Source organism: Benincasa hispida, chromosome 9 (genome assembly GCF_009727055.1).
Source record: "Benincasa hispida cultivar B227 chromosome 9, ASM972705v1, whole genome shotgun sequence".
In the NCBI taxonomy this organism is placed as follows: Eukaryota; Viridiplantae; Streptophyta; class Magnoliopsida; order Cucurbitales; family Cucurbitaceae; genus Benincasa; species Benincasa hispida.
This window is the reverse complement of record NC_052357.1, coordinates 87,919,647-87,944,044: the sequence shown is the minus strand read 5'-3', so window position 1 is coordinate 87,944,044 and position 24,398 is coordinate 87,919,647. Positions and strand designations below refer to the sequence as shown.

At 29.0% G+C, this 24,398-nt stretch overlaps 2 protein-coding genes across 4 annotated transcripts; one reads left to right on the top strand and one right to left on the bottom strand.

Moving 5' to 3' along the window:
- Nucleotides 1-1,345: 1,345 nt before the first annotated feature.
- Nucleotides 1,346-6,314, top strand: LOC120085163 (glutamate receptor 2.8-like). Of its 3 annotated transcripts, none has more exons than XM_039041047.1 (6): nucleotides 1,346-1,508; nucleotides 2,288-2,757; nucleotides 2,950-4,193; nucleotides 4,466-4,778; nucleotides 4,869-5,266; nucleotides 5,387-6,314. In XM_039041047.1, exons 2-6 carry the CDS (start codon nucleotides 2,490-2,492, stop codon nucleotides 5,780-5,782), a joined length of 2,619 nt encoding a protein of 872 aa, XP_038896975.1. In that variant the 5' UTR covers nucleotides 1,346-1,508; nucleotides 2,288-2,489; the 3' UTR covers nucleotides 5,783-6,314. The 3 variants fall into 3 exon arrangements, with proteins under 3 accessions (XP_038896975.1, XP_038896974.1, XP_038896972.1); XM_039041046.1 differs by having other exon boundaries at nucleotides 1,346-1,623; XM_039041044.1 differs by having other exon boundaries at nucleotides 1,346-2,757.
- Nucleotides 6,315-6,914: 600 nt separating this feature from the next.
- LOC120085302 (basic leucine zipper 34-like) lies at nucleotides 6,915-9,738 on the bottom strand. Its single transcript, XM_039041218.1, has 4 exons — nucleotides 8,966-9,738; nucleotides 8,628-8,718; nucleotides 8,362-8,488; nucleotides 6,915-7,514 (listed from the first exon to the last, which is right to left on the bottom strand). The coding sequence occupies exons 1-4, from the start codon at nucleotides 9,544-9,546 to the stop codon at nucleotides 7,339-7,341; spliced, it is 975 nt and encodes a 324-aa protein (XP_038897146.1). The 5' UTR covers nucleotides 9,547-9,738; the 3' UTR covers nucleotides 6,915-7,338.
- Nucleotides 9,739-24,398: the final 14,660 nt, after the last annotated feature.

Genomic DNA, 24,398 nt, shown 5'->3' with positions numbered 1-24,398 from the left:
TAAGAAGAAATATAAAAATTTAAGATAAATCAGAGAGGACATTGGCTCCCTTCTTTGGTTTACTTTGGGATTATAAATATTAGATGAGGATTTAGAACCTTTAACTTTAATCGGATAAGTTACCGCCTTAATTATTAAATTATATTAATGTAGACCATACTAGTCCAAATTAAGTAAGCATATTAAAGTGTAGACAGAGATTGAAATAATCATCGAATCTTAACTAACCCAATATGAAAATAAGATCAAGTTAAGGAATTTAGGATAAAGTAGAAACATGTAACAAGGTACAAAAAATGGTATAAAATGGTCTTGTCATTTGTGTGTGCAGGAGGAACAAAGAGGAGAAGGGACAGACAAAGGTAAGGATTTCACATCTTAATTCTTAATATTTCCAAAATTTTTAAAGACTTTGATTAGGTCAAACACACTTGTTTTCCAACTACTCACAATGTCGTTTTTGAGTTATATTCTATGGATTTGTAAAATCGCCAACGTGGATTTTCCCCTTTTACTATGTCAAATTTATTAATTTGCATGTCTAGAGAAAATTATTATTGTTATTATACCATTACATATTACATCAATGCTAATATAAATGGTCAAAATATTGACTATACAATAACTAACATATATATACACATATTTTGGAACCTTGAACTCTATCCAATTGATATATTTAATGTATTGAGCCTTCTAAGGTTTATGATTTAACCCCAAGTTTTTAAAAACTTTTTCAAAATGGTCATTGTTAATGTTATTTGCTAAAATATACTTTTAATCTATATATTGCTACATTGCGATAATGACTAGACTGAGAACCACATGAGGGAGGATGTCACGGGAGAGAATTAGTGGTCTGACAGAGGGGTGTAGGTCTCGATTAGGTGATAGAGTCTCTTTGTATGTGTTGTTCAAAACGAAGAGGACTTAATAATTCTTCATCTTGAATTTTTTTTTTGTTAAATTAAGATATTAATTAAAATTTCATGATTATGAGTTTGAATCTTGTTTTTCTAATACTAAAAAAAAAGAATCGTCTTTAACTCGTTAACGGTTTAGACTTTAAAGTTTTCATAATTCTTTTTTTTTTTTTTTTTTTTGATAGAAACCAATGTATAATTTAGTAAATGAAACCAATGTATATCAAGATAATGATTAAATTCAATAAAATTGGCTCAAAACCTAAGAGGTTAGATATTCAAATCACCATTTCACATGTTTTATTTTTTAAAAAAATATTAAAAAAAAAAACTAACTTGATTACTTGACGATAATATTTATTATAACAATAGAAAACAAAACTAATAATATATTTTATATTTTTTCCCCGGAAATGGCATTTAAGTCTAGTGTCTTCATGGGCGTGGACAAAAAATTCAACTTACAAGAATGGAATAACATGCCTAAAATATTGGCCAACTCTTTCAAAAGTCCCAGAAGAAATCTACGAAAATGCTTTGAGAAATTTTTAATATGTAGAGGCAGCTTGAAAGATTCAATTCCAGGTTTCATTTCTCTTTCTCTATTTGAATATACAAAACAACCTTCAGAGATTTCCGCCTTCTTGATGATGACTCTGACCAACATAGTCAATCCTTTATCCATTCTTTATTCACTCTTGTATGTATTTCTCCTTTGAATATTCATTTTCTAATGTTTCTTTCCTTTTCCCTCTCTCCCCCCACTTGGATTTCACAAACCAAGAATACCCTTTTTGCTTTGGGACATTGCTTTTGCTCTGTATTGTATCTGTGATCAGAATACCCAAATGGTAAAACCTAAGAGGGCATTTGAAGTGTTGAGTTAGTTATTACAGTCGGTGGTTATTATAGTAGTTGGGTTACAATAGTATAGGTAGGAAATAGTAAATATTGTAATAAAGAGAGAAAGAGAGGATGAGTAGGAAATAGAAAAAGCATATAGTAGAGAGGAATTTGAAATAGTAATACTATAGTTAATTGAAGGTATAATAGTTAGAAATTCCAATTATTATAATCCGATTGCTGATGACATCCCTGAGTTTCTAAGAAGTTTTGATTTAAATCCATTTTCTGCTTCCATGTTCTTTCTCAGTTCTTCATGTTCATTGAGTTGTTTGAATGATATGGATTGTACAAATAAGAAATGGCTGTGTTTGATGTACATTTTGGAAATTTAGGGAAGACTTTTGAGTTTCATCATGTATAAGAGGGTCAATATCATTTTATAGTCTGAACTCATATATTGACCAAAGTGGTATTAAGTAATCAATGCCTTTCCGAGCTCTCACAACTCATTATTCTAGGCAGAGTCAAAACACTTTGAAGCTAGTGGTCTATGACACACTTGAATCTTATGATTTCCTGGTCATTTGGATTATATGAGCCAAAAAGGTAATGTTTTTCTTAGTTGGCAAGAAAAATATAAAGAAAAAGGATTGGGGGCTTCTTACTGCATATATATAGGAGAGGAGAAAGTAGACCCATTGGCCTATGCCTTTATGAAAAATGGGAAAGTTTCCTTTTCTTTTTTCTTTCTTCTTGTTTGCTTTGATGGTTTCTGGGGAGCATGAAACTGAAGGAAACATGAAGTCGACGACGGAGGATAGCAGAAACGGCAGAATAGGTGTCATTGTAGACAAAAGTTCCAGGATTGGTAAGGAAGAGATTTTAGCTATGCGGATGGCTGTTGAGGATTTTAACTCCTTCAGCAATCGAAGTTTCAGTCTTGTCATCCGAGACTACAAAAGTGATCCAAATCTTGCAGCTCTTGCAGGTAGAGAGTTTATATTTCTTCTTAATTTAATTGAATGGAATGCTTTCCTTCCTTTACCATATTTATTGAACTGTTCTGAAGTATGAAGAGTCCTGGTTTGTTCAACAAATTGTAGTTTAAACAAGTTTCCTCCTATGAATCAAACAGAGCTTATAGCCTAATCACAATCTAAACGTTCTATTGAATTTGCAGCTAATGATCTCATCAGTATGCAACGAGTTCAGATTCTTATAGGACCACAAACTTGGGAAGCTGCATCCGTAGTTGCTGAGGTTGGAAATGAGAAACAGATTCCAGTTCTAGCCTTAGTTAATGAAATACCAAATTGGGCAACTGAGCGGTTCGAGTTTTTGGTCCAAGCTTCTCCCTCCCAGTTAAATCAAATGAGGGCTATAGCTGGTATCGTCAGTTCGTGGGATTGGCACCTAGTCAATGTTATATATGAAGATAGAGATTTCTCAACCACTGGAATATTTCCTCATCTTGTACATGCCCTCAGAGACATAGGAGCTGAAGTAAGTGAATTTGTTGGTCTCTCTCAATTTGATTCTGATTTATTTTCCAAAGAATTGGAGAGGCTAAGAAGAGGGTCAAGCAGAATTTTTGTAGTTCATATGTCTTTCAAGTTGGCATTACGTCTATTTGAGATAGCCAAAGATATGGGAATGATGGGAAAGGACTATGTTTGGATCACTACTGATTCTTTCACAAACCTTGCACATTCTTTCAATGCTTCTATCAACTCTTTACTACAAGGAGTTGTTGGAGTCAAGAGCTTCTTCCCTGAAGACAATCCTCCATTTCATGAATTTTATCGTCGGTTTTGTAAACGGTTTAGATTAGAGCATTCTGACGAGGACAATCACGAGCCTGGAATTTTCGCGATTCAGGCTTATGATGCTGCAAGGACAGCAGCTATGGCAATGAGTGAAATCCAAGAAAAGGGTAATCACTTGTTGGAAAAAATAAAGCTCACTGATTTTCAAGGACTCAGTGGAAAGATTCAGTTTAAGGACAGAAAATTAGCCTTATCTGATACTTTTCAGATCATCAATGTGATGGGGAGGAGTTATAGAGAACTAGGCTTCTGGTCTGATAAATTAGGCTTCTCAAGAGAGTTGAGGAAAAATTCGTCTTCGAGCTTGTCGATGAAGGATCTCGGTGAAGTGTTTTGGCCAGGTGGATCTTCGATAACTCCAAGGGGATGGGTTGTATCAACAGATGCCAATTCATTGAGAATTGGGGTGCCAACTAGTTCCATGTTCAAACAGTATGTACATGTGGAAGAAGATCCTATGGGAAACAATTTATCCTTCAATGGACTTGCAATTGATCTGTTTAAAGCAACAATAGACAACCTTAACTTCCCTCTGCCGTACCAATTTTTTCGTTTCGATGGACCATATGATGATTTGGTGGAGCAAGTCTACCTGAAGGTAAAGAAAAATATTCATATTTTCTTCAATATATTGCTGCTACAAGAACAACTTGCCAATCTTTGCACGAATATTAAAGTTCTTATTTAATTCGGCCATAACTTAATACCATTAACTGCCATCTCATTTTAACAAAATTTTGCAAGAAGATTTTTAACACTGAAAAGTCATGGAAGAAAATGCTTCTTCCCACGCAATGTATCAGACATACAAAAATTACTGTTACTTTTCTCCTTCCTAACAATCTTTTCCTATTCTGCTTGTCTATGAAGAACTTCGACGCAGTCGTAGGTGATATAGCGATATTATCACGACGCTATAAAAATGCAGAGTTTACACATCCTTACTCAGAAGCAGGGCTGGTGATGGTAGTTCCTACCATAAAAGATACAAGTAATCGAGCATTGATGTTCACAAAGCCCTTTACAGTGACCATGTGGTTTGCAATTGCTGTGATAAATGTCTACAATGGCTTTGTAGTCTGGTTCATAGAAAGAAATCATTATCTGAGTCATGAAGGTTCGATGTTTAATCAAGCTGGAACCATGCTTTGCTCATCCTTCACCACCCTCTTCTCCTTACATGGTAACCAACACACAGCTGATGAATTTTTGTTTTGCATTTGGGGGGTAAATAGATAATCTAACATCATATTGGCTGATTTCTTGACCATAGGTAATGTGCTGCACAGTAACTTGTCCAGGATGACCATGGTGGTTTGGCTATTTATGGCACTTGTGATAACTCAAATATATACTGCTAACCTTACAAGCATGCTCACTATTCAAAAGCTCGAACCGACTATAACGAATATCGAAACTCTCCAAAGGACAAATGCGTTGGTCGGATTTGGTAGAGGATCATTTGTCAAAAGATATTTGGAAGATGTCTTACATTTTCGTGCCAAAAACATAAGAAACTACTCTACACCTGATGATTATGCTGAAGCTCTCAGAAACCAGGAGATAGCAGCTGCTTTTCTTGAAGTCCCTTTTGTAAAAATATTCCTTGCAAGATTTTGTAGGGAATTCATGGTTTCTGGGCCAACCTACAAAGTTGGAGGATTTGGATTTGTAAGTCCTTGTTGCTTTGCTGCTATTCTTTTTAATAGCATATCACATGTAAATACTCTGCATTTCAAAGACTCACTTGGAAAACGATTAATACTTTTTGTCTTTGTTTCCCACCTACAGGCATTTCCAAGAGGCTCTCCACTGTTAACGGATATTAATGAAGCATTGCTTAAGGTATCTGAAACTGGGAAGTTCAGAGATTTGGAAGATAGCATGATTGCTAATGAGAAATGTGAGGATGAGGATGCAAAGGATGAAAATTCAAGCCTCAGCCCCAACAGCTTCTTCATATTATTTGTATTGAGTGGAGGAGTATCAACAATAGCTCTCACATTATACATATTTAATGCTCATAACTTCAGTTTTCAACAGAATACCATTTGGAGATTAATGATAGCTGTAATGAGAAACTGGGGAAAGCACAGAAGGCGATTTTCTCGACAAGTAAGCGATGAGCCGCAAATGACCGTCTCAAATAACTTCTCGAACACCATGGATATACAAGCTCAGGTCTAGATAATTGTACTCGATTTCCATGTCATTGGCATACCATATAGTTCAGGGTGTTCTCTGTAGAATTGAAATCAGATGATGACTAAACAGATGAGGGAGCTCTAGTTGGAAGCTTGAGAAATCAGATGATTCCATTTACATTTTCAAAAACAAAAGAGATTTCCAAAGTTTTAGATTAGAAGGTAAACCTGAGCATTTTTCAACTAGCATAAACTTACACTACTAAACTCTATGATTCGGTTTCTCAACGTAGTGTCCAAAAAATAAGATTAGAATGTAAAAGTTAAATGTTTTAACCATAGAACATAACAGACATGTCTTTTATCTCAGATTCGAACGATACATTCTAGCATTTTGATTTTTAAGATTAGTGATCGTTGGGTGTTGTTATTATTTTTTTTCTTCTTTCTTTCTTTGAGATGTTTTATGTAATGCCTCAGGCTTAAGACACATCTGATATGTACTATAATTTGCACTTGTGTAACATTTTTATCCTTTAATATACGAGTAGCTGCCAACTCATATTTTGCTATTATTTCATTTTTGGTTTTTCTCTTATTCCCTCTGTTAGTCCTGAAAGGTACATTTGATATACAATTTAATACTTCATCTTTGATCACATGAGTAGGAACCATCTGTTTGAGACAAGTAGAATGATGTGGTCAAATTACAAGAAATGCAGGAGAATGTTGGATTTGTATACTGTATCCAATTTTTTTTAATTCTGAACCTACACCAATACAGTTTTTCTTTTAGAATACTTTTCTCTCTTCTTTTTCTTTTTCCCTTTCCGTTTCAGTCTTTGATATTAATTATACATCTAAATAGTAATGACAAGCTAACCCAATATCATGAATTAACATGACATTTGAATGTGTCATGTGGACTTGTATATGCACCAAAGTTATATGATTGCCTAATTTGCTCATTAACTAAATTTTTAATAATGATAATAATCTTATATTGAGAGAGAGAGAGTAATAGGGAAAAGTTAAAATGAGCCCAACATTGGAAAGAGTTAATTTAATGTATTAAATATTTCAAAATTTTCAAAAATAGAATAAATAATAAGAAGAAGAAGAAAGAACATGTTCACATGATTTGGAGGCTGGAGCAGCTAGAGAAGAAAAGCATATAAGAAAATATTCAAACAATTAGACCATCAATTCCTGACAACATCTGCTTCAATACATTAATTAATCCAATTAATAAATCCACCCTTAAAAAAACCCCAATTTTTAATAAAAAATTTATCTTGAAAAAAAAAAGACAGAAAAAGAAACCCAGATTCGTTACCCCAACAGATCCAGACTGATAGTTATCTTCTTTTCCATTACTGTTAAAAAAATTGAAAAGAAAAAAGAAAGAAAAACAATTTGTTGTTTTTCTTTTTCATAATCACCCTCCTAAATCAATCCATCCACGTGTCAAGATGCTGACCATTGATTGTCGAGCTGTCAAGTGTGGTCCCACCACATAAACATCCAAGTGGGAATTGGAAGCAAATCACGTGAAGAAAGTTCATTTTGTTAGCAATTCATTCATTCATTTTTTCACGGTCAACTTACAGCCTGCTCCTTCTCCGTCTCAGCCACTTGCAGCGGAGTACCTTCTCCGGACGACGGTGGTTGCGGTTGCGCCGCCCCATTTTGATTACTGCTCATTTTCTTCAAACTTTGTTGGTGGTAAACTTGCCTCAATCTCTCTATTTCCTTCTTTAATGCCTCTTGATGAGCTACATTAATAATTAAAAAAAAAAAAACCCCATTTATTATCATTTTTCTTTTTTTTAAAATATTACTTAGCTGCATTATGGAAAAAAACCTAGTACTATCGTAATATAGAAAACCTCTTGGCTTGTCATAAAAGAATATTTTAAAAATAGAAAAATAAGATAAACTATTTACACAAAATAGTAAAAATTTAATCTTTTTTATAGAGACTAATAGAAATCTATTAATGTCTATCACTGATAGAAACTGCTAGAAGGTCTATCACTGATAGACACTACTAACAGAAGTCGATCATTGCCTATTAGTATTTTTTTATTATTTCTATAAATAGTTTGACATTTTTTTATCTATAAAAATTTGTCTATTTAAACATTATTGTTGGACCCATGAATTAAAATATCAGTAATAATTATAAATTTGGTTCTTATAATTAGATAAAGTCTCATTAATAGTCTCTATACTTTGATAATATTCTCATAAATAGTTCCTATGGAGACTATATTCTAATTATATACTATAAGAACTAAATTATAATTTTCTTTAAACTATAGAGACCAAATTTGTAATTTATCTAAAATAATATATCGTCTAATGACGTGTTAAAATATGAGTGAAATTAAAGAATATATACTACGTTAGTATTAGAAATTTTTCTCGTGTATCGTAGTAGTCTGCACCTATCTTTTTGCAGTCTATCTAGTTATCCAATTATAATCTATCAATATGGCTAACCTTTTTTAAAACAAAAATTTGAGCTTTTGCATATAGAAGTGGATTAAAAAATATAGATGGCAACATAAATTTAAAAAGAGAGTGAGAAATGGGTTTGAAAAATTAGGAATAATTTACCATCTTTGAAAATCTTATCTTGGGCCAATGCTGCAATTCTCTGCTTGAGAGCACTATTATCAACATTTAGAATCAATCTTTGGTGGTCTAAAAATGCCACTCTTGGGGACAATGCTGATACTTCAGTCTACCACCACCCAAAAAAAAAATATAAATATATAATTATATTTGTGATTATATATAATTTATTTAATTGATAGCAATTAAAAAAATAATATTTAATTAAAGAGGAAATTAAACTTTATTAAATTAAATTAAATCCGTACCTGTAATGTGGTTACACTTCTCTCGAGCTCAGAAATGTATTGCAATTTTCTCACTCTCGACCTTTGTGCTGATTGTCGATTTGCCAAAATTCTAATACCAAAAAAAAAAAAAAAAATCCACCCACCAATGATTATTATGCTTTAATTCTAATTTAATTAATATTATATTTGTTGGTTACATTAATTATAATGTAGTGGTCACCCATGCACAAATGTTACGTTAATTATAATTTGTTTAGTGTGTTTTTAGTGGTTTAAGAGTTTTATTAGTAGTTGAATGAATTGAAATTTCAAGAATTTATTAGATTTTTGGAATTGATTGATTGAAAAATTCATACCTCTTAACTCGCTTGGGATCAATGGAGTTATCACCGGCGGAGGAAGGTGGCGGAGGTTGAGATTGGTGCAGGAGTTGGCAGCCGGAGCTAATTTCGACGTCGGCGGGTTCATTCTTCAACTGATGCGGCGGAAGAGTCGGTGGGGGCGGCGAAAGCATGGGGTCATCGGTGGGGTTTTTGTCATCGTTGTTACTATTTTGATCGGAAGGGGTGGAAGGATTGGAAGGGGAAGCAGGGAGAGGGATGGAAATGTCATCGGAAAACATGGACATGAGCTGGTCATCGTCAAGGCGGTCAAAGGGAGGAGGAGGATGAAGAAGGGCGGGGGATGAGTTGCGACATTGATCGGAAAAAGGGGTTTCGAGGAAGGCAATGGAGTCGCTAATGGATCTCCGGTGAAGGCCGCGACGGGCGGTGGAGAAGTCGAGGAAATCATCGAGCCAAGAAGAGTTGGGTTGGTGGGTGGTGGGGGAGGAGGAGGGCGGCGGAGGAGGAGGAGTTAAATTGGGCATTGAGTTAGGAGGAGGAAAATGAGGCCAATTTTGAGGGAAAGAGGGTATTTTTGGGGGCAATTGAGCCATAATTGGTAATAATTAAAGAGGAGAAAGAAAACAAGTGTTTCAAATATAGAGGAAAATGGATTTATTAGGAACTAAACTTAACTAACTGATAAGAAGCATAAAAAATAATAAATAAATAAATAAATAAATAATGTTTAAAGGGCAAGAAGAAGAAGAAGAAGAAGAAGAAGAAATGTTATTGGAGTTGGGGGATGATTATAATTGAAATTGATAGGGGGAAGGGGGGGAAAGTGGGTCACATGGGGAGATGGGATTAGGGACAGCTAGCAACAGCTGTGGGGGATGCATACTAAGGCCATTCTTCTTCTTCTTCTTTAATTTTAACATCTCAAATTCCACATTAAATATATATATGTGTGTGTATATATTTATACAAAAGATATCAGACACCACGTGCCGATGTGACCCATTGTCATTGACATCCCCTCCCCTTATTTTTACTATATATATATATATTAAATACGAACTATCTGAAAATAAGAAATTTAAAGAAAACAAACTTGTATTTTATGTTTTTTTTTTTTTTTTAATTTTTAGATATATGTTGATAGCATATTAAGAAATTAATTTCTAATTGAACAAACATTTTTTTAAAAAATATATTTATAAACTATAAAATTAATTTTAGTTACTTACTAAATACTAGATTGATTATAAACTATTACTAATTAATTTATGAACTTGTTTTATGAAAAAAAAAAATTGTATACTTATATTATTTTATATTATCATATAATATATAAATATTATGTATTGCATATTTTAATTTAACAAAAGTAATTGAATTGATAACATGAAATACTATATTTGTTATTGTTTTTATCATATTTAATATAATTCTGCCTTTTAAAATTTTGAATTCAAAATCTGGATATACTGAAAAGATTTTAAAAAAAGTTGTTTTTTAGAATTTTACTATTTAAATCACATAATCCAAAAATAAAATTCGGATAGTCAACCAAATGCATATTTGTAAAACACAATCTGAGTTACCTATCAAACTGACCATATAGATATAGTGTTTAGTGTATTACTATTATTATCCATGAAAATGTTTAGATCTCACTTCCATAGAAATGTTAGTGAAAAGATTGAAATATTGATGTTGAGTGAGATATTTTGTTAGAAAATTATAAAAATGGGAAAAAAAAATTAATGTTTAAGTTGTAAAGTAAACCTTTTATCTTGTACCTTTTATTATATTTAGTTATACCCATTTATGACTTTTTTTTTTTTTTTTTATTCTCTATATGTTTACGATATAATGAAATTATGGATTTATCTGTATATGACATTGATTTTATGTTTTTCTCTTTTCTATTTTAACTTGTTAGCTTTAAATAAAAGAGAGATTTAAACCAATTGAAGTTGTTGTCGATTCAAGTTTCGCGATGTTAAATTCAATAGAAAAAGATCTAACCAATAAAAATTGAATCTTAATAATAAATAACATATGTGTGGAATGACTTTAATCAATTTAACTCAAAATATTCATAAACTATACTAGATGTGTAATTGATTCAGTTTAGCTCGATTTGAGTTGTTGAATCTCTTCGAACTAATAAACCAACTAATTAACTTTTTCAGTTCGTTATAGTCATTCATTATTTATTAATGGATAGCAATGTCGATTGAGCGATCCACTTGATAACTCCCACAACTCAATACAATGTGAAGTTAACGTGGCATATACTCATTTGTGCCTACCTCTAACTTGACCGAAACCACCTTCACACTTGGGATTAAGTGAATCATGAATCAACGTACATAAATGATAAAATTAAATCATCGATTAATTGGTGTGACATTATCCAATAATCAAATTGAGCTAAACTCAACCGATTATACCCTAGTAATTTTATAAAGATTTTGACTAAAAAAAAATTAAGCAAGTATTTTTAATCTACAGTAAATTTTTTAATGAGTCAATTTAAATCTAATTTACTACAATCTTGAAAATTAGTGTCGTTAAAACATCACCTTTACAATTACAATTGACCTTAGAGACATTTCTAGAATTCAAATTAAAACTAATAATTTCTTTTTTATACACATGGGTTGAGTGAATGGAAATGCGAGATATTTTAGTTAGTAAATTATTTTCATAATAAAGTTAGGTATTTGGTTTTTAAATAGATTAGAGTTTTTTTTTTTTTTTTTTTTTTTTTTTGAAAAAAGAAAAAGTAATAGTAAAGAGTAAGGACTAAAATATTTTTTAATACAAAATTTAGAAAATAAATATAGGACTTCTAAATAGTTTCAATATCCAAACAAATGTAAATATGAACCTTCATAAACTAAATTATGTTTAAAATAAAAAATTTACATAATTTGCATTTCTTCATATAATGTTGGGTTTTTATGGGAATAGAAAATCTTATTGTAGGCTGCATATGTATTATTAAATAAAATGTTCAAATCTATGAATTCCTGGCTAGTATTAAATGGATATGAGTGTCATAATTAAGATATACATGAGATATAAATAGTAAAATAATAAGAATTATTAATGAAAGGATGATTATATATAATTAATGTTTTGAGTAGGTAACTCAAAATTCTTGTGGTAGGAACATCTCCCATTAACCATGTTGTTGGTTTATCAATCAATCCATATGCCAAATATCACTCTCAAGTACTCCCTAAAACAATTAAAAATCATACTGTTGCCTAGCTGCTAGCATCATAATATTGGTACATTCCTCATGAATTAAAGGATCCTTTAATATATGGGGTGAGGGATTGTTCGAATTACGTACCTTTTGATTGTTAAAATAAACTACGTTAATTGAGAAATGTTCATTTTGAAAATTGTTATTAATCTAAGCATATAATTTAACCGGCCTAAGAGATCTAAACTATCAGAGATAGTTTAGATCTCTCCACTTTGTATATAGGTTGTTGAACTCAAAATGAAAACTTTAAAAAGCATCTATTAGATATATTTAAACTTTCAATTTTGTATCTAATTGGTCCTTGAACTTTAAAAATATTTATACCCTTAAATTTTGGGATTGTGACAATTTAAACTTTAACTTAATTATTGCATCAATTGTATCAATTTAAATCTTGAATTTTAGGAGTTGTATCAATTTAAACTTCAAACAAATAATTATATCAATCTAAACTTAGAATTTTCATAAGTGTATCAATTTATATATCCAAATAAAACATAATGGAGGGTTTAAATTGTTACAATTATGAAAGTTCATGGTTTAAATTGATACACTTATAAAAGCTTGGGGTTTAAATTGATATAATTATACTATTTTAGAGTTTAAATTGATATGACCCTCAAAGTTCAGTGTTTAAATGGATATAATAATTAGTTCAAGATTTAAATTGATATAACTCTTAAAGTTCAGGGATATAAATTGCTATTTTCACGTAAAAATATTATAGGTCAATCCAAAATTGAAAGTGTTAATTTAAACTTTCATTTTTTATAAAAAAAAAAAATACAAATATATAACAAATAGGTCAAATATCCTATTAGATACAAAATTTAAAAAAAATCTTGAAAATAAAATTTAAAAAATTTAAAAATTTGTGTTAAACTATTTTTAAATTTTATAACCTATTAGATAGAAAATTGAAAGTTTAGGAACTCATTAGACACTTTTGAAAATTCAAGAACCAAACGTAGACTTTAAAATAGAGAGACTAAAATCGTAATTTAACCTAAATATATGCATGCAAGATCAATTACATTTTTTAAATTCCTTTTCAAGTATTTGAACACACGGGATTTGAATATCTAACATTTTGGTTAAAAGTATTTATGTTAATCTAATTGAATTATGCTTAGATTAGATGGCGAATTTATTCAACTGGAAGTGAGGTGTAGATAAGTAAAACCTTTAACTAAGATAAAAGTGATAATTTTTGTTGAACATTTGTGGTATCTAATAGTAAAAAATGTGTGTTAAATGATGTAGATGTAATTGTTGAATAAAAAAATCCAAGTCATCAACTCCATGAAACATATTAATAGAGTCTATATGTTATTGAATAGTATTTTCCATGGAGAAGAAAAGGGGGATGTGAGCTGTGAAAAAGAAAGAGAGGGGGGCTTGTAAGAATAATGCCCTGCTCTCTTTTCCCTCCCATGTGAACTGTTTCAAATAGCCCACCTTCCCCTCCTTTGCTTTGTCCCCAAATCACACTCACATGGGAGCCTCTCTTTCTCTTTCTATGGTTTCTTTGTACCTTGTACAAATCATCATCTCAAGAGTGAAGGAAAAGGCAAAATTAATGCTCTTTTTTATTATTATTATTATTCTCATTCTTATGCCAAATTTATTTTTCTTTTAAGAAAATTAGGGGACACTAATTATGATTATTCAAAACTTCTTGCTTAACTAATTTTTTTATTACTACAATCAATAAACTTCAATTGGCATAATATTTATACTATCCACACCTTTAAGATTTAATACCAAATGCCTAATCCCCACATCACATATTATCGGGAGAAAAAAAGTAAAGAAAAGGATTTTTTTTTTTTTTAAGTAGATTTTTAATTGTTAAGGAAAATATCAATTTACATCCCTAAACTTTAGAATTGTATCAATTAAAATAATGAATTAATAGTTGTATCAATTTAAACATTAAACTTTTGTAAATGTATTAATTTAAACGATTATCATCTTGATTTTATTTTATCAATATCGTGAGTTAGTTAAACTCTTCTTTTCATTTCAATTACTTTTGAAAATCACCCACGTACGTATTGATTCTCAAGCATATGTAGACTTTTGAAAATTCTTACTAAAAGTCTAAATTGATTTATCTATGAAAATTTAGGGATTTAATTAATATAATTCTAAGTTTCACACGAAATTTTCTCAAATAAAAAATAATTGTAAATTGATATTGTTACACAAGTTTTTATATAATTTCAGGGTCTAAATTTATACCATTCCTAAAATTTAGGAAGGTAAATTGATATTTTCTCTAATTTTTAATATATTAAAACAAACCCGCACCCCAACTTTATTGTCATATCCCTATTTGTTAATTCAAACTTACTATTTCTACTGTTTTTTTTTTTAAATAAAGATTTATTCTCTTTCTGATGAAAAAAAAAAAACTATTAAAAATAAAAGAAATAAATGGGGGGGTGAATATCATCATCATATGCATAATGCATGCCATGTTCCACGTTTGGATCAATTCCCATAAATTTAGGATTGTCCATAATATTACTTTTTTCTTTTTCTATATTATTTTATTTTGGATCCACGCGGTTTTTGTCACGGTAAATTAGTTCCAAAAAAAATAATAATTTAAATCCTAATATTTAACGTGGTAATATTGATTCATGAATTTCACAATGTTTTAGTTCATAACTTTGTGACAAAAGGCCTTGAAGGAGAGCGTTTCTATTACTTTGCTTTCCCTTTTAATGAACATTTTTTTTAAAATAATAATAATAATAAAGTATTTAGTTCATCAATTATGCTCGTATTAACAATTATAATGTTCTCTTTAAACTCTACTTATTTACTAAAAATCAAAACAAAAATCCATCTAAATGTCAAGATTATCTTTTTTGTTATTACTTATCTAGACGAGTTGTGAGATTCAAATCAAAAGTCTACTAATGTTACTTATGTGCTATGGTTAATCAACATAGAAATTAAATATATTATAATTAAGATAATAATATTTTCATATGTTAATTACATTACGATGTGCTAGTATAATTTTTAAATTCAAATAATAATAAATGGAAATCTATTCTATAATGATTTTATTTGATAGCACTGTGTGATCCATTCTAACAAATTATATAATATTAAAAACAATAACTAATTAAAATAAAATTCCATCAACTCAGACAAGATTTTTTTTTTTTGGTTAAAAGAAAGCTAATTAACGTACATTTATATATATATATATATATATATATATATGTTATCTAATACAAATATTCTATTTTAACAGAATAATTAATGATTAACTATTTAACAAATTAAATAGAAACTATAAATTTTACAAAAGGATTAGAGATAATAAAAGAATAGATAAGCCGACATTTTTAGTAGAAGAAAACTAATAGTAAAATTATTAATAACAATATACGAAAGAGAAACAATAATATTGTAAAGTAATTAACAAAAAGATGTGAAACTCTACCGAATAAAGGATGAGAATGTGATTCACGAAAGTATCGAAGAGAAATGAGATTACTCTTTTTAATAAACATCTTGATTCTCCTTCCTTTGAAGTAGGGGCCCAAGAGATAGTGATATTTTTTAATCTATTAATTAAGGTTTATTTTTATTTTCGATGAACAATTTTCAAATTTCCTGTTCCCAATTGCTTCTTTAAACTATGTTCAAAAAGCTTGTAAATCAAACATTGTAGGATTATTCTTTAGATAAAAATGTTGTAATAGTTATCTCACCAAAATGAACATAGTTCAATTGACAATAATATATGTTAGTGACCAAAAGATCTGATAGTTTAAATTTTCAACTATTATATTATAAATATGGAATAAAAATTTAAACATTTAAACCATATAAGAATTATTAATATCTTATTTATTCAATGCTTCTTCAATAACTTGACCAATTTAGAGATAAAGTAACTAATAAAAGGAATAAGTTGAAATGTTATTATTAAGATAAATTTAAGTAATGTATCAAACAAGGATGGAATCAATGCATATGATTTAGAACAAAACATACATATATAATATCCATTCAATTTAAAATCTTGATGCAAGTTTAAGAAATATATCCATACTCATAATTAAAAAAATGTGGTTGTTTAAAATAAAAGAGTGTGTTAAAATAATATTTATCTATAAACTAAATAAGAACTTCATTAAGTTATTATATGTAAAATGTTTGTCATCTTCCGAACATATTTTGTTTTCTTCTCTTTTTTATTACTGTTTGTTTCAAATTCATTTCTTATATTTGAAGCAAAGAAAATGACTGTCAAAATCTGAAAGTTGATGCAACAACAATAAACAAAAATTAAGGCTTTGTTTCACAATATTTTCAACTTTTTGGATAACTATTTGATTTTTAGGATTTTATTTTTAAAATTTGGATTTGTTTTCATATTATTTATCTATAGTAGTTTTCATTTTCCTAAATAAACATGTGAATTCTTAGGCAAATTTCAAAAATAAAAACAAGTTTGTAACGATTAATTTTATTAGTTTTCAAAACTTTGTTTGGTTTTTTAAAATACTAATAAAAAGTAGATTACATAACAAATAAATTAAGAGTATAAATAGTGTTTATAAACTTAATTTTCAAAATTAAAAAAAAACAATTGATTATCAAACAAGATCATTCATTTTTAGTTTTATATTTCTAAAATTTATGTTTGTTTATCTCCGATCTCCAATTATATTTTTTATATTTAAAATACATGAATTATCGGTCAAACTTCATAAATTAAAATAATTTTTTTAAAACTGATTTTAGTTACTTACTTGATTTTAGAAGGAAAATTCTTATAAATAAAAAAAATTCTAAAAATATTTACACCAAAAGTGCTTTGTACTTTTGGAATTTGTGTGAATATTTTTAAATATTTTTTTTATATTTAAAAATACCCTTTTCTTGGAAAAATAACAAAGGAAATAAATTTTATGTAGAAATATTCTTTATAAATTTAAATTTAAAAAACTAAAGATTTGACCTACATACAACCTATAAATAAAAGCCTTTTTTTAATTTTTTAAACGTTTGAATGAAAAAATGTACCATATTGTAATTTCCTTTATAATATATTACTTAAGCAATACAAAAAGTTTTACAAAAGATTCATAAATAAAACCTATTTTGAATAAGTTTTCTATTTTACAAATGTGTATATTCATTGCTTTTAAATGAAAATTAAAAAATATGCGTTTAGACAACGGTTTTCTAATGACTAAAGTTACCTTTTCTTTTTTCCTTTCTTTTTTTCTGTGGTAAAACGTTAATTTTCCTCATTTTTTCAAAAAAAGAAAAAAAAAAGAGAGAGAATAGAAAAGAAAAGAAAAATGAAAAAATAAAGAAGTTAATTCCCTTCATTTTATATTATGAACAAACACCATATTAAAATGTTAATTTTTTTTGTTTGCTTTTAGTATATAATCACAAATAACATAATATTTGTTGGAAAAAAGATTTATTTATTTTAAAATTACATATTTGTAAAAATTGGAAATAAAAAGGTTTTGAAAATAGTTCTTCAAACAACCCAAAAAATTAGCAAGTGTTTTAAGGATGTTTTTAAAGTAGATTCTATACACAAGTATTACAGATAGAACAAAAGAACAACAATAAAACAGAATACCATTATTATCCATGTTAAATATCTCATTACATTATAGTGTTTTTATATTTTTAATTGTTAAAATTTGTCCAACACTTCCAATATATCTTAAAATCAATCCTTATTCTTGGTTTGAAATTAATTTTTTTTATCGAAATTGGTTAAATAATAACAATAAATTTTATGTAAAAAAATTACAAATGTAACTATTGCGCCAAAAAAAATTTATATACATAAGAGGAAGACTAATAGAGACTAACTTCTAACCGTATGAACAAATTTTAAGTTAATAAAAATATATGGTCTATTGTTTTGTTACAAAGGCCACTTGATCAATATAATTAGCAACTAAAGCTATATGCATAATTCCAAGTCTAATTGATATATATATATATATATATATATATTTGAAATATATTTTGATCCATGTAATTTGATGTTTGTTTAATTTTAATTTTAATTTATATTTTTAATAAATTTTAAATTTAGTCATTCATAGTTAATTTTAGGGGTAAAATATCAATTTATAACCTAAAACTTTGGGGATTGTACCAATTTAAGACCTAAATTAAGAACTGTATCTATTCAAACCTTAAATTTTGGAGGTTGTATCAATTTAAACCATGAACTTTGATATTCGTATCAATTTAAACCCAAAACTAATGATTATATCAATTTAAACCCTAAATTTTCATAAGTGTATCAATTTAAACCTCAAACTTTCATAAATTAATCAATTTAAACTTTGAACATTCATAAGTGTATCTAAATAAAACATAATGGGAGGTTTAAATTGATACGATTATGAAAGTTAAGGGTCTAAATTAATACAATTATTAGTTTGAGATTTAAATTAATACATTCCCCAAAATTCAGAGTTTAAATTAATATAATTATTAGTTTAATACGTTTAAATTGATACAACATCTAAAGTTTAGGGTATAAATTGATATTTGTCCTAATTTTTATCAAAAATTGACTAAATAACCGTAGTAACTTTCATGTAAGAAAATATAATATGTGAAAATATTTTTAAAATTAAGAGCGAAAGTGCTAATAAATTATAAAAATAAAATTTGAAAAATCAATAATAATCCAACTGTAGATGTTAAGATAATTTTTTTTTTTTTAATAAACGGGAACTAAAATTCAATATTTTAAAATATATAGATTAAAATTAAAGTAACTTAAAAATTATAGATCAAAATAGTGCTTTATTTTTATTTTTTTAAAGAATCATTAACCAAATTGATATTATTTGAAGAGAATGAGGAATAATTAGATTTTGATAATCCCAAGCCAGCAGCAATTTTGGGAATAGCTATTATCCAAAAAATCAAAAAAGAAAAAGAAAACAACTCTAATTTAGCTGTGCAGCATGTGCAGAGCATTTGAAGATTAGAAAGCAGAAGAATATTTATAAATATATATTATATATTTGTATAATCTATAAATATAATTAAGATTAGCCATTAGGCATATATATATAGGCACTACTGTAGCCTTTAGGCACTAAGAAATAAATGTCAATTAATTAATATCTTAGTTTAATTTAATTTTAATTTTAATTTGGGAATCCCAATAATACAAAAGTACGGTACGGGAAAGCAGCGATGTGAACGACACCGCCATTATTAGCACGTGGGAACACCAACCAAGCAACTCCCAAAACCTACCTTTTTTTTTGTTTACTTATTAAATTTTTATATTTTATATACTTGTTCTTTTTCTTTTTCTATTTTTAAGATTAAAAAAAAGTTTGTATCGTAGACACAATCATGTGGAACAAAATTTGTAAAAGTATTACGAATTTGAGGAATACAACAATACACAATAAAAACATGAATATAAAGAAAATATAATATGATAATAAAATAAATATAATATAATATATAAATAAAAAAATAAAAGAACATTTTCAAATATAGACAATTGACTAAATTATTTACACATTATAGCAAAACTTACCAAATTNATAATATAATATATAAATAAAAAAATAAAAGAACATTTTCAAATATAGACAATTGACTAAATTATTTACACATTATAGCAAAACTTACCAAATTTACGAAATTGTTTTTTGCTATATATGTAAATAGTTTCATATTTTTTCCATGTATAAGAATTCCCCAAAATAAAATAAATTAACAAAATATAAAATAAGAAATTTATCTAAATTCTCCACTTTCTCAAATTTTCATGGACTTTGTCCAATGTGTGTCTTTCAAAACTCACCAAATGCCACTATTTATAGACAATTTGGTAAGTAGAAGGTGGATTACATGAACACTAATAGTGTGTAATCTTGAGACACATGGACAACACATGGGATACTGGATAAGTGACATATGACCAATGGACACTAACAGTGGTCATCTACATTACACCTAATTTAACATATTTATAATATTCCCTGCCCATTATATATGAAATATGTCTGGTAGAACCTTACTAGGAAAAAACCCACTGGAAAAAAAATCCTAATGAAAGAAAAAAAGTACATATTTCATATAATCTAATACTCTTAAAACAAGGATTTACTCCCTTTCATGGAAACATTACTTGAGATCTCTGAGTCGCCGTATTCCAATGTTGTGCACCAGTTTTTCAAAGATTGCGGTAGGTAGTGGGTAAATAAGTCTGGTAGGTTATTTTTCGGACAATTTTTTTGTATAGTGATATCATGAGTGTAGAAAAACTTCGGTCATGAGTGTAGAAAAACTTCGATGACTTATGTAACAGTGGTCATTTTCTTCAAGATCATGAGTGCAGAAAAACTTCGGTGAATTATGTTTTGTTCTGTCTCCTTTAATATATCCTCCTTTAATTTAGGACATTCATGTTGCGTTGTCTGTTCGGATTGGTGTCCTAAATCTCTCTTGTATTCTCGTAGTTTGTAAACTCTATATAAAAAAAATTGTTATTAATAAAATAATTGTTATTTTATGAGCATACACTCAATCCAATAAACTAAGATACTAGGTTGTTTTATGTAATTTAAACATGTATGTAGAGACATACGGGTGGATCATGTTCAAATGATAACCTAAACGGTCTGTAGTAAATGGATAAAGCTAGGTACCTTATCCTGGTGACACTATGGATACGACCTGCTTTGTAGATGTTACAAGTGTTATAAAGTGTTACAAATGATCTGATCTTGATCATCACATGGAGATATGTGGTGGGGGTATACTATACAAAGAGTTTGTACAAGACCAAACCATGAAATGACTAATCTCATTATATAACATCGTTAATAATAGAGACTTACATTTCATTAGGGTGACCATAGATGACATGACTTGAATCCTGAGTGAATTGTGAACTCCTGCCTATGAAGGTGGTTCTTTGATTTGGGTGAGAGTGGCTAGATTGCCGACTCAATATGTCTACCATTTTGAGGATTCGTCTAATTGGGAAGTTGGGAACATAACTACAGAAGAAAAAATTCACTCGTTCCCTGATGTTAGGGTAAGTAGATAAATTGCTCCCTTAAGGGCCGATTCTAGGGCTTGAACAATGCGCCACACCATCTCTTGGCCCGAGAGGGATTTGGTCATAGTTGAACTATGACTTATTGTTCATTAGAGGGATCAGTGGTACTTAAGGAATTAGATGTAACTATAGGGGCAAAACGGTAATTTTGGCCTAGCTGTACTTACGAGCAATTTGTGAAGGGTCATCACATTGTTGCCTGGTTATATCCAATGGACGCAAAAATATATCTGTAATGCGAAGAGTGCATTTGTTGGTCTTTAGTGGAGTAATCGACAATTAATAGATGTTGAGTTTAATTAAAGAGTTTAATTAATTACCACGTACCATTGGAGTTTCAATCTACAGGTCCATAAGGTTTCCTCTGTAGCTCAACAAGGATTATTGAGAATTAATTTTCGATTAATTTGAATTGTTCAAATTATTTGAGAGAATTAATTATATGTGATATAATTAATATAATGTATTGATACATTATAGTATAAAGTTTATTTTGAGAGGAATTCAATATTTAAATATGATTCAAATACTAATTATATGGATGAGATTCATATAATTATTTTTTAATTTGAATTGAACTCATATTAAATACCATGTATTATTGAGAAAAATAAAACTATAGGTTATATTGCATTTGATATAATATAATAACTATATGTTATAAAAATTAAATTAAATTAAATTAAATTTAATCAAAATAATAATTACATATACAATAACTAACTTATTATATATATATATATATATATATATATATATGTTATGTCAAATATAACACAATCTATAGTTATTATATTGTATCAAATGCAATTTAAAAATTAAAGGGCCTTCCCCTTAATTCTCTCTCACTAAAAATGTGTAAGTTGGGATTTTTTTTTTTGGGTTATCAATCTTCATCTTCTTCACAAAAATTTCATCTCATCCTCTCCTCCCTCTTCCCAAAAGTTTTAGCAAAGTCCACCACTCCTGCTTATTCTCAAACCCTAATAGAGAATACAAAAGGTACTCTAGTGGTGGTGGCCATTTGGGTTACTGTATTTTTGTTCGAATTTCGAAGAGTTCATAACTGGAGAAGGAATTAAGTGAAGACCTTTTGGCTCCAAGGATAATTGTTATTTTCCCTAATTTCTTCCTTTTAAGCATGTTGTATTTTCTTGTTTAAATGTATAATTCTGTTCTATAGATTTTTATTCCGTAAAAAAATAAAATTGGGAACGATCCCGCTTTCGTTGTGGAACTTCACCATTCATTCAATTGGTATCGGAGCCAGGTTTTTTGGTTTCCCAATTTTATTTTATTTCTAGAATTTTCTTTTACATATTAATGGGGGTATGCATTCTGTATTATTCATGTGATGAATAGTTGAATGTTTTGTTTGCAATTCTTGGATAATTTCGAGATTGGTCTGTAGTCTTTATTTCTTTAATTTTTTACAAATTGGTTTGTAAGGGTCCGTTGTTTTGGGCATTAATTATTGCAATAGAGTATGTAAATTATTGTTTGAGTCATTCGTGATATTTCCGGCGATGTATTGGTGAAAACAAGGCCCAAATCGGAGAAGAAACGACACAAATTGTAATTGTATAGTGGCTACTGTACAGGGTTTCCATGCTCCGAGATGGAAAAAATCAACCGGTTCGCACGTGGTTCGATTTTTGGTTTAGCTGGTTTGCATCCAATTCGCTTGGTTCGAGTGGTTCGTGGGCAGTTTGGGTGTTGGGCGGTCCAATTCATGTAGTTCAAGTCCCGGTTCACTTCTAGCTTGGAATTTATCGTCGCCTATAAATCCTTACTAGTCAAATAATATTTATAAATCACTGAACGAACAACTTATACTAATTGGTAGTACAAGCGACAAGTCTGGAGTCGAACATCAGGGAAGCACGGAAGATTCGTTCCTTGAAGTGCATTTTAATTAAAGTAGTAAAATGGTGGGTTTTGGTGTGGATTGAAATAGGAAATGAATAAAAGAAATAAAATGAAATGAAAGTAAAAGATAAAAATGTAATTAACTACGACATTATAACTTAGGGAAATAGAATGGACCAATCCAATTCTTGTTCGTAAAGTTATTTAAATACAATTTTAGGTTCTTGACTGTCCCTAGCCCGTTTAATTAAACATTCAACGTGGTTTCTCTCTAGTTGATGGGAGAAATACTATTCATTTTAAACAATGAATTGCAAGCCTAACTAATCTATTGCTTCCTTTGAGATTAGCCTCTAATTATATATCACATATCATAACTAAACTATCTCTAAGCATTCAAATTACACAACAAATTATTGGTTGTCAATCAATAATGAAATTATGCAATTCATAAACACAAAATTCATATTGAAACCCATAGACAATAATATAAAAATTATATTCAAACAAAGCTTCCAAAATTACATTATTCCAAATCCCTAAAATAGAGAGCTAGGTCTTACCTTCCCATGAAGATAAAAAAGAGAAGAACCCAAAAATGTCTTCACTAATTACATGAGATGACGAGAAAAATTGAGAAAAATACATGTGGAGAGGTGAGAAGAGGAGAAAATCGGCATATGAATCGATTGAGAGTCAATTATTTCATGAACATTTTGCCCTAAAATGAAGAAGAAAACTTACAAACTACAACTCAGCATTATAACATCCTGTGCGCCTCCGCAAAAAATCAGGAATGTTGCAACGCTACATGTAGCATTGCAACGCAACCCTGTTTTCCAGTGTCAAATCGCTACTGCCTTGTAGCATTGCAACGATCCGTCCAGAAGCATTTTCGTCATTTCACATCTTTTTGAAGTCTGGTTGCTCAAATTAGCTCATAATTGCTCAAAATTAACCACGAACAGCTTGTAACGACTGATTCTACCTCCAAGATACTTGATACCTATAAAATCATTAAATAAACACATTAAGCATAGTAATAACCTAGAATTAAGAAGAGGAAAATAACAGATTTTCAGTGCTATCATTCACTTATTTTGAACCGATTTGGCTATTATTTATGTAATAGTTAATCTTTTGATTAATTAAATCAATATAATTTTTATATTAATTTAATTAATGGTTTAGGA

Bases quoted from the DNA above. Each gene is read 5' to 3' on its own strand.
- LOC120085163 (XM_039041047.1), top strand. From the start codon at position 2,490: ATGGGAAAGTTTCCTTTTCTTTTTTCTTTCTTCTTGTTTGCTTTGATG. The intron at 2,758-2,949 runs GTAGAGAGTTTA...TTGAATTTGCAG, and splicing joins AAATCTTGCAGCTCTTGCAG to CTAATGATCTCATCAGTATG. The intron at 5,267-5,386 runs GTAAGTCCTTGT...TCCCACCTACAG, and splicing joins AAGTTGGAGGATTTGGATTT to GCATTTCCAAGAGGCTCTCC.
- LOC120085302 (XM_039041218.1), bottom strand. From the start codon at position 9,546: ATGGCTCAATTGCCCCCAAAAATACCCTCTTTCCCTCAAAATTGGCCT. The intron at 8,489-8,627 runs GTACGGATTTAA...GGGTGGTGGTAG, and splicing joins GAAGTGTAACCACATTACAG to ACTGAAGTATCAGCATTGTC. The intron at 7,515-8,361 runs GTAAATTATTCC...TTATTAATGTAG, and splicing joins AGATAAGATTTTCAAAGATG to CTCATCAAGAGGCATTAAAG.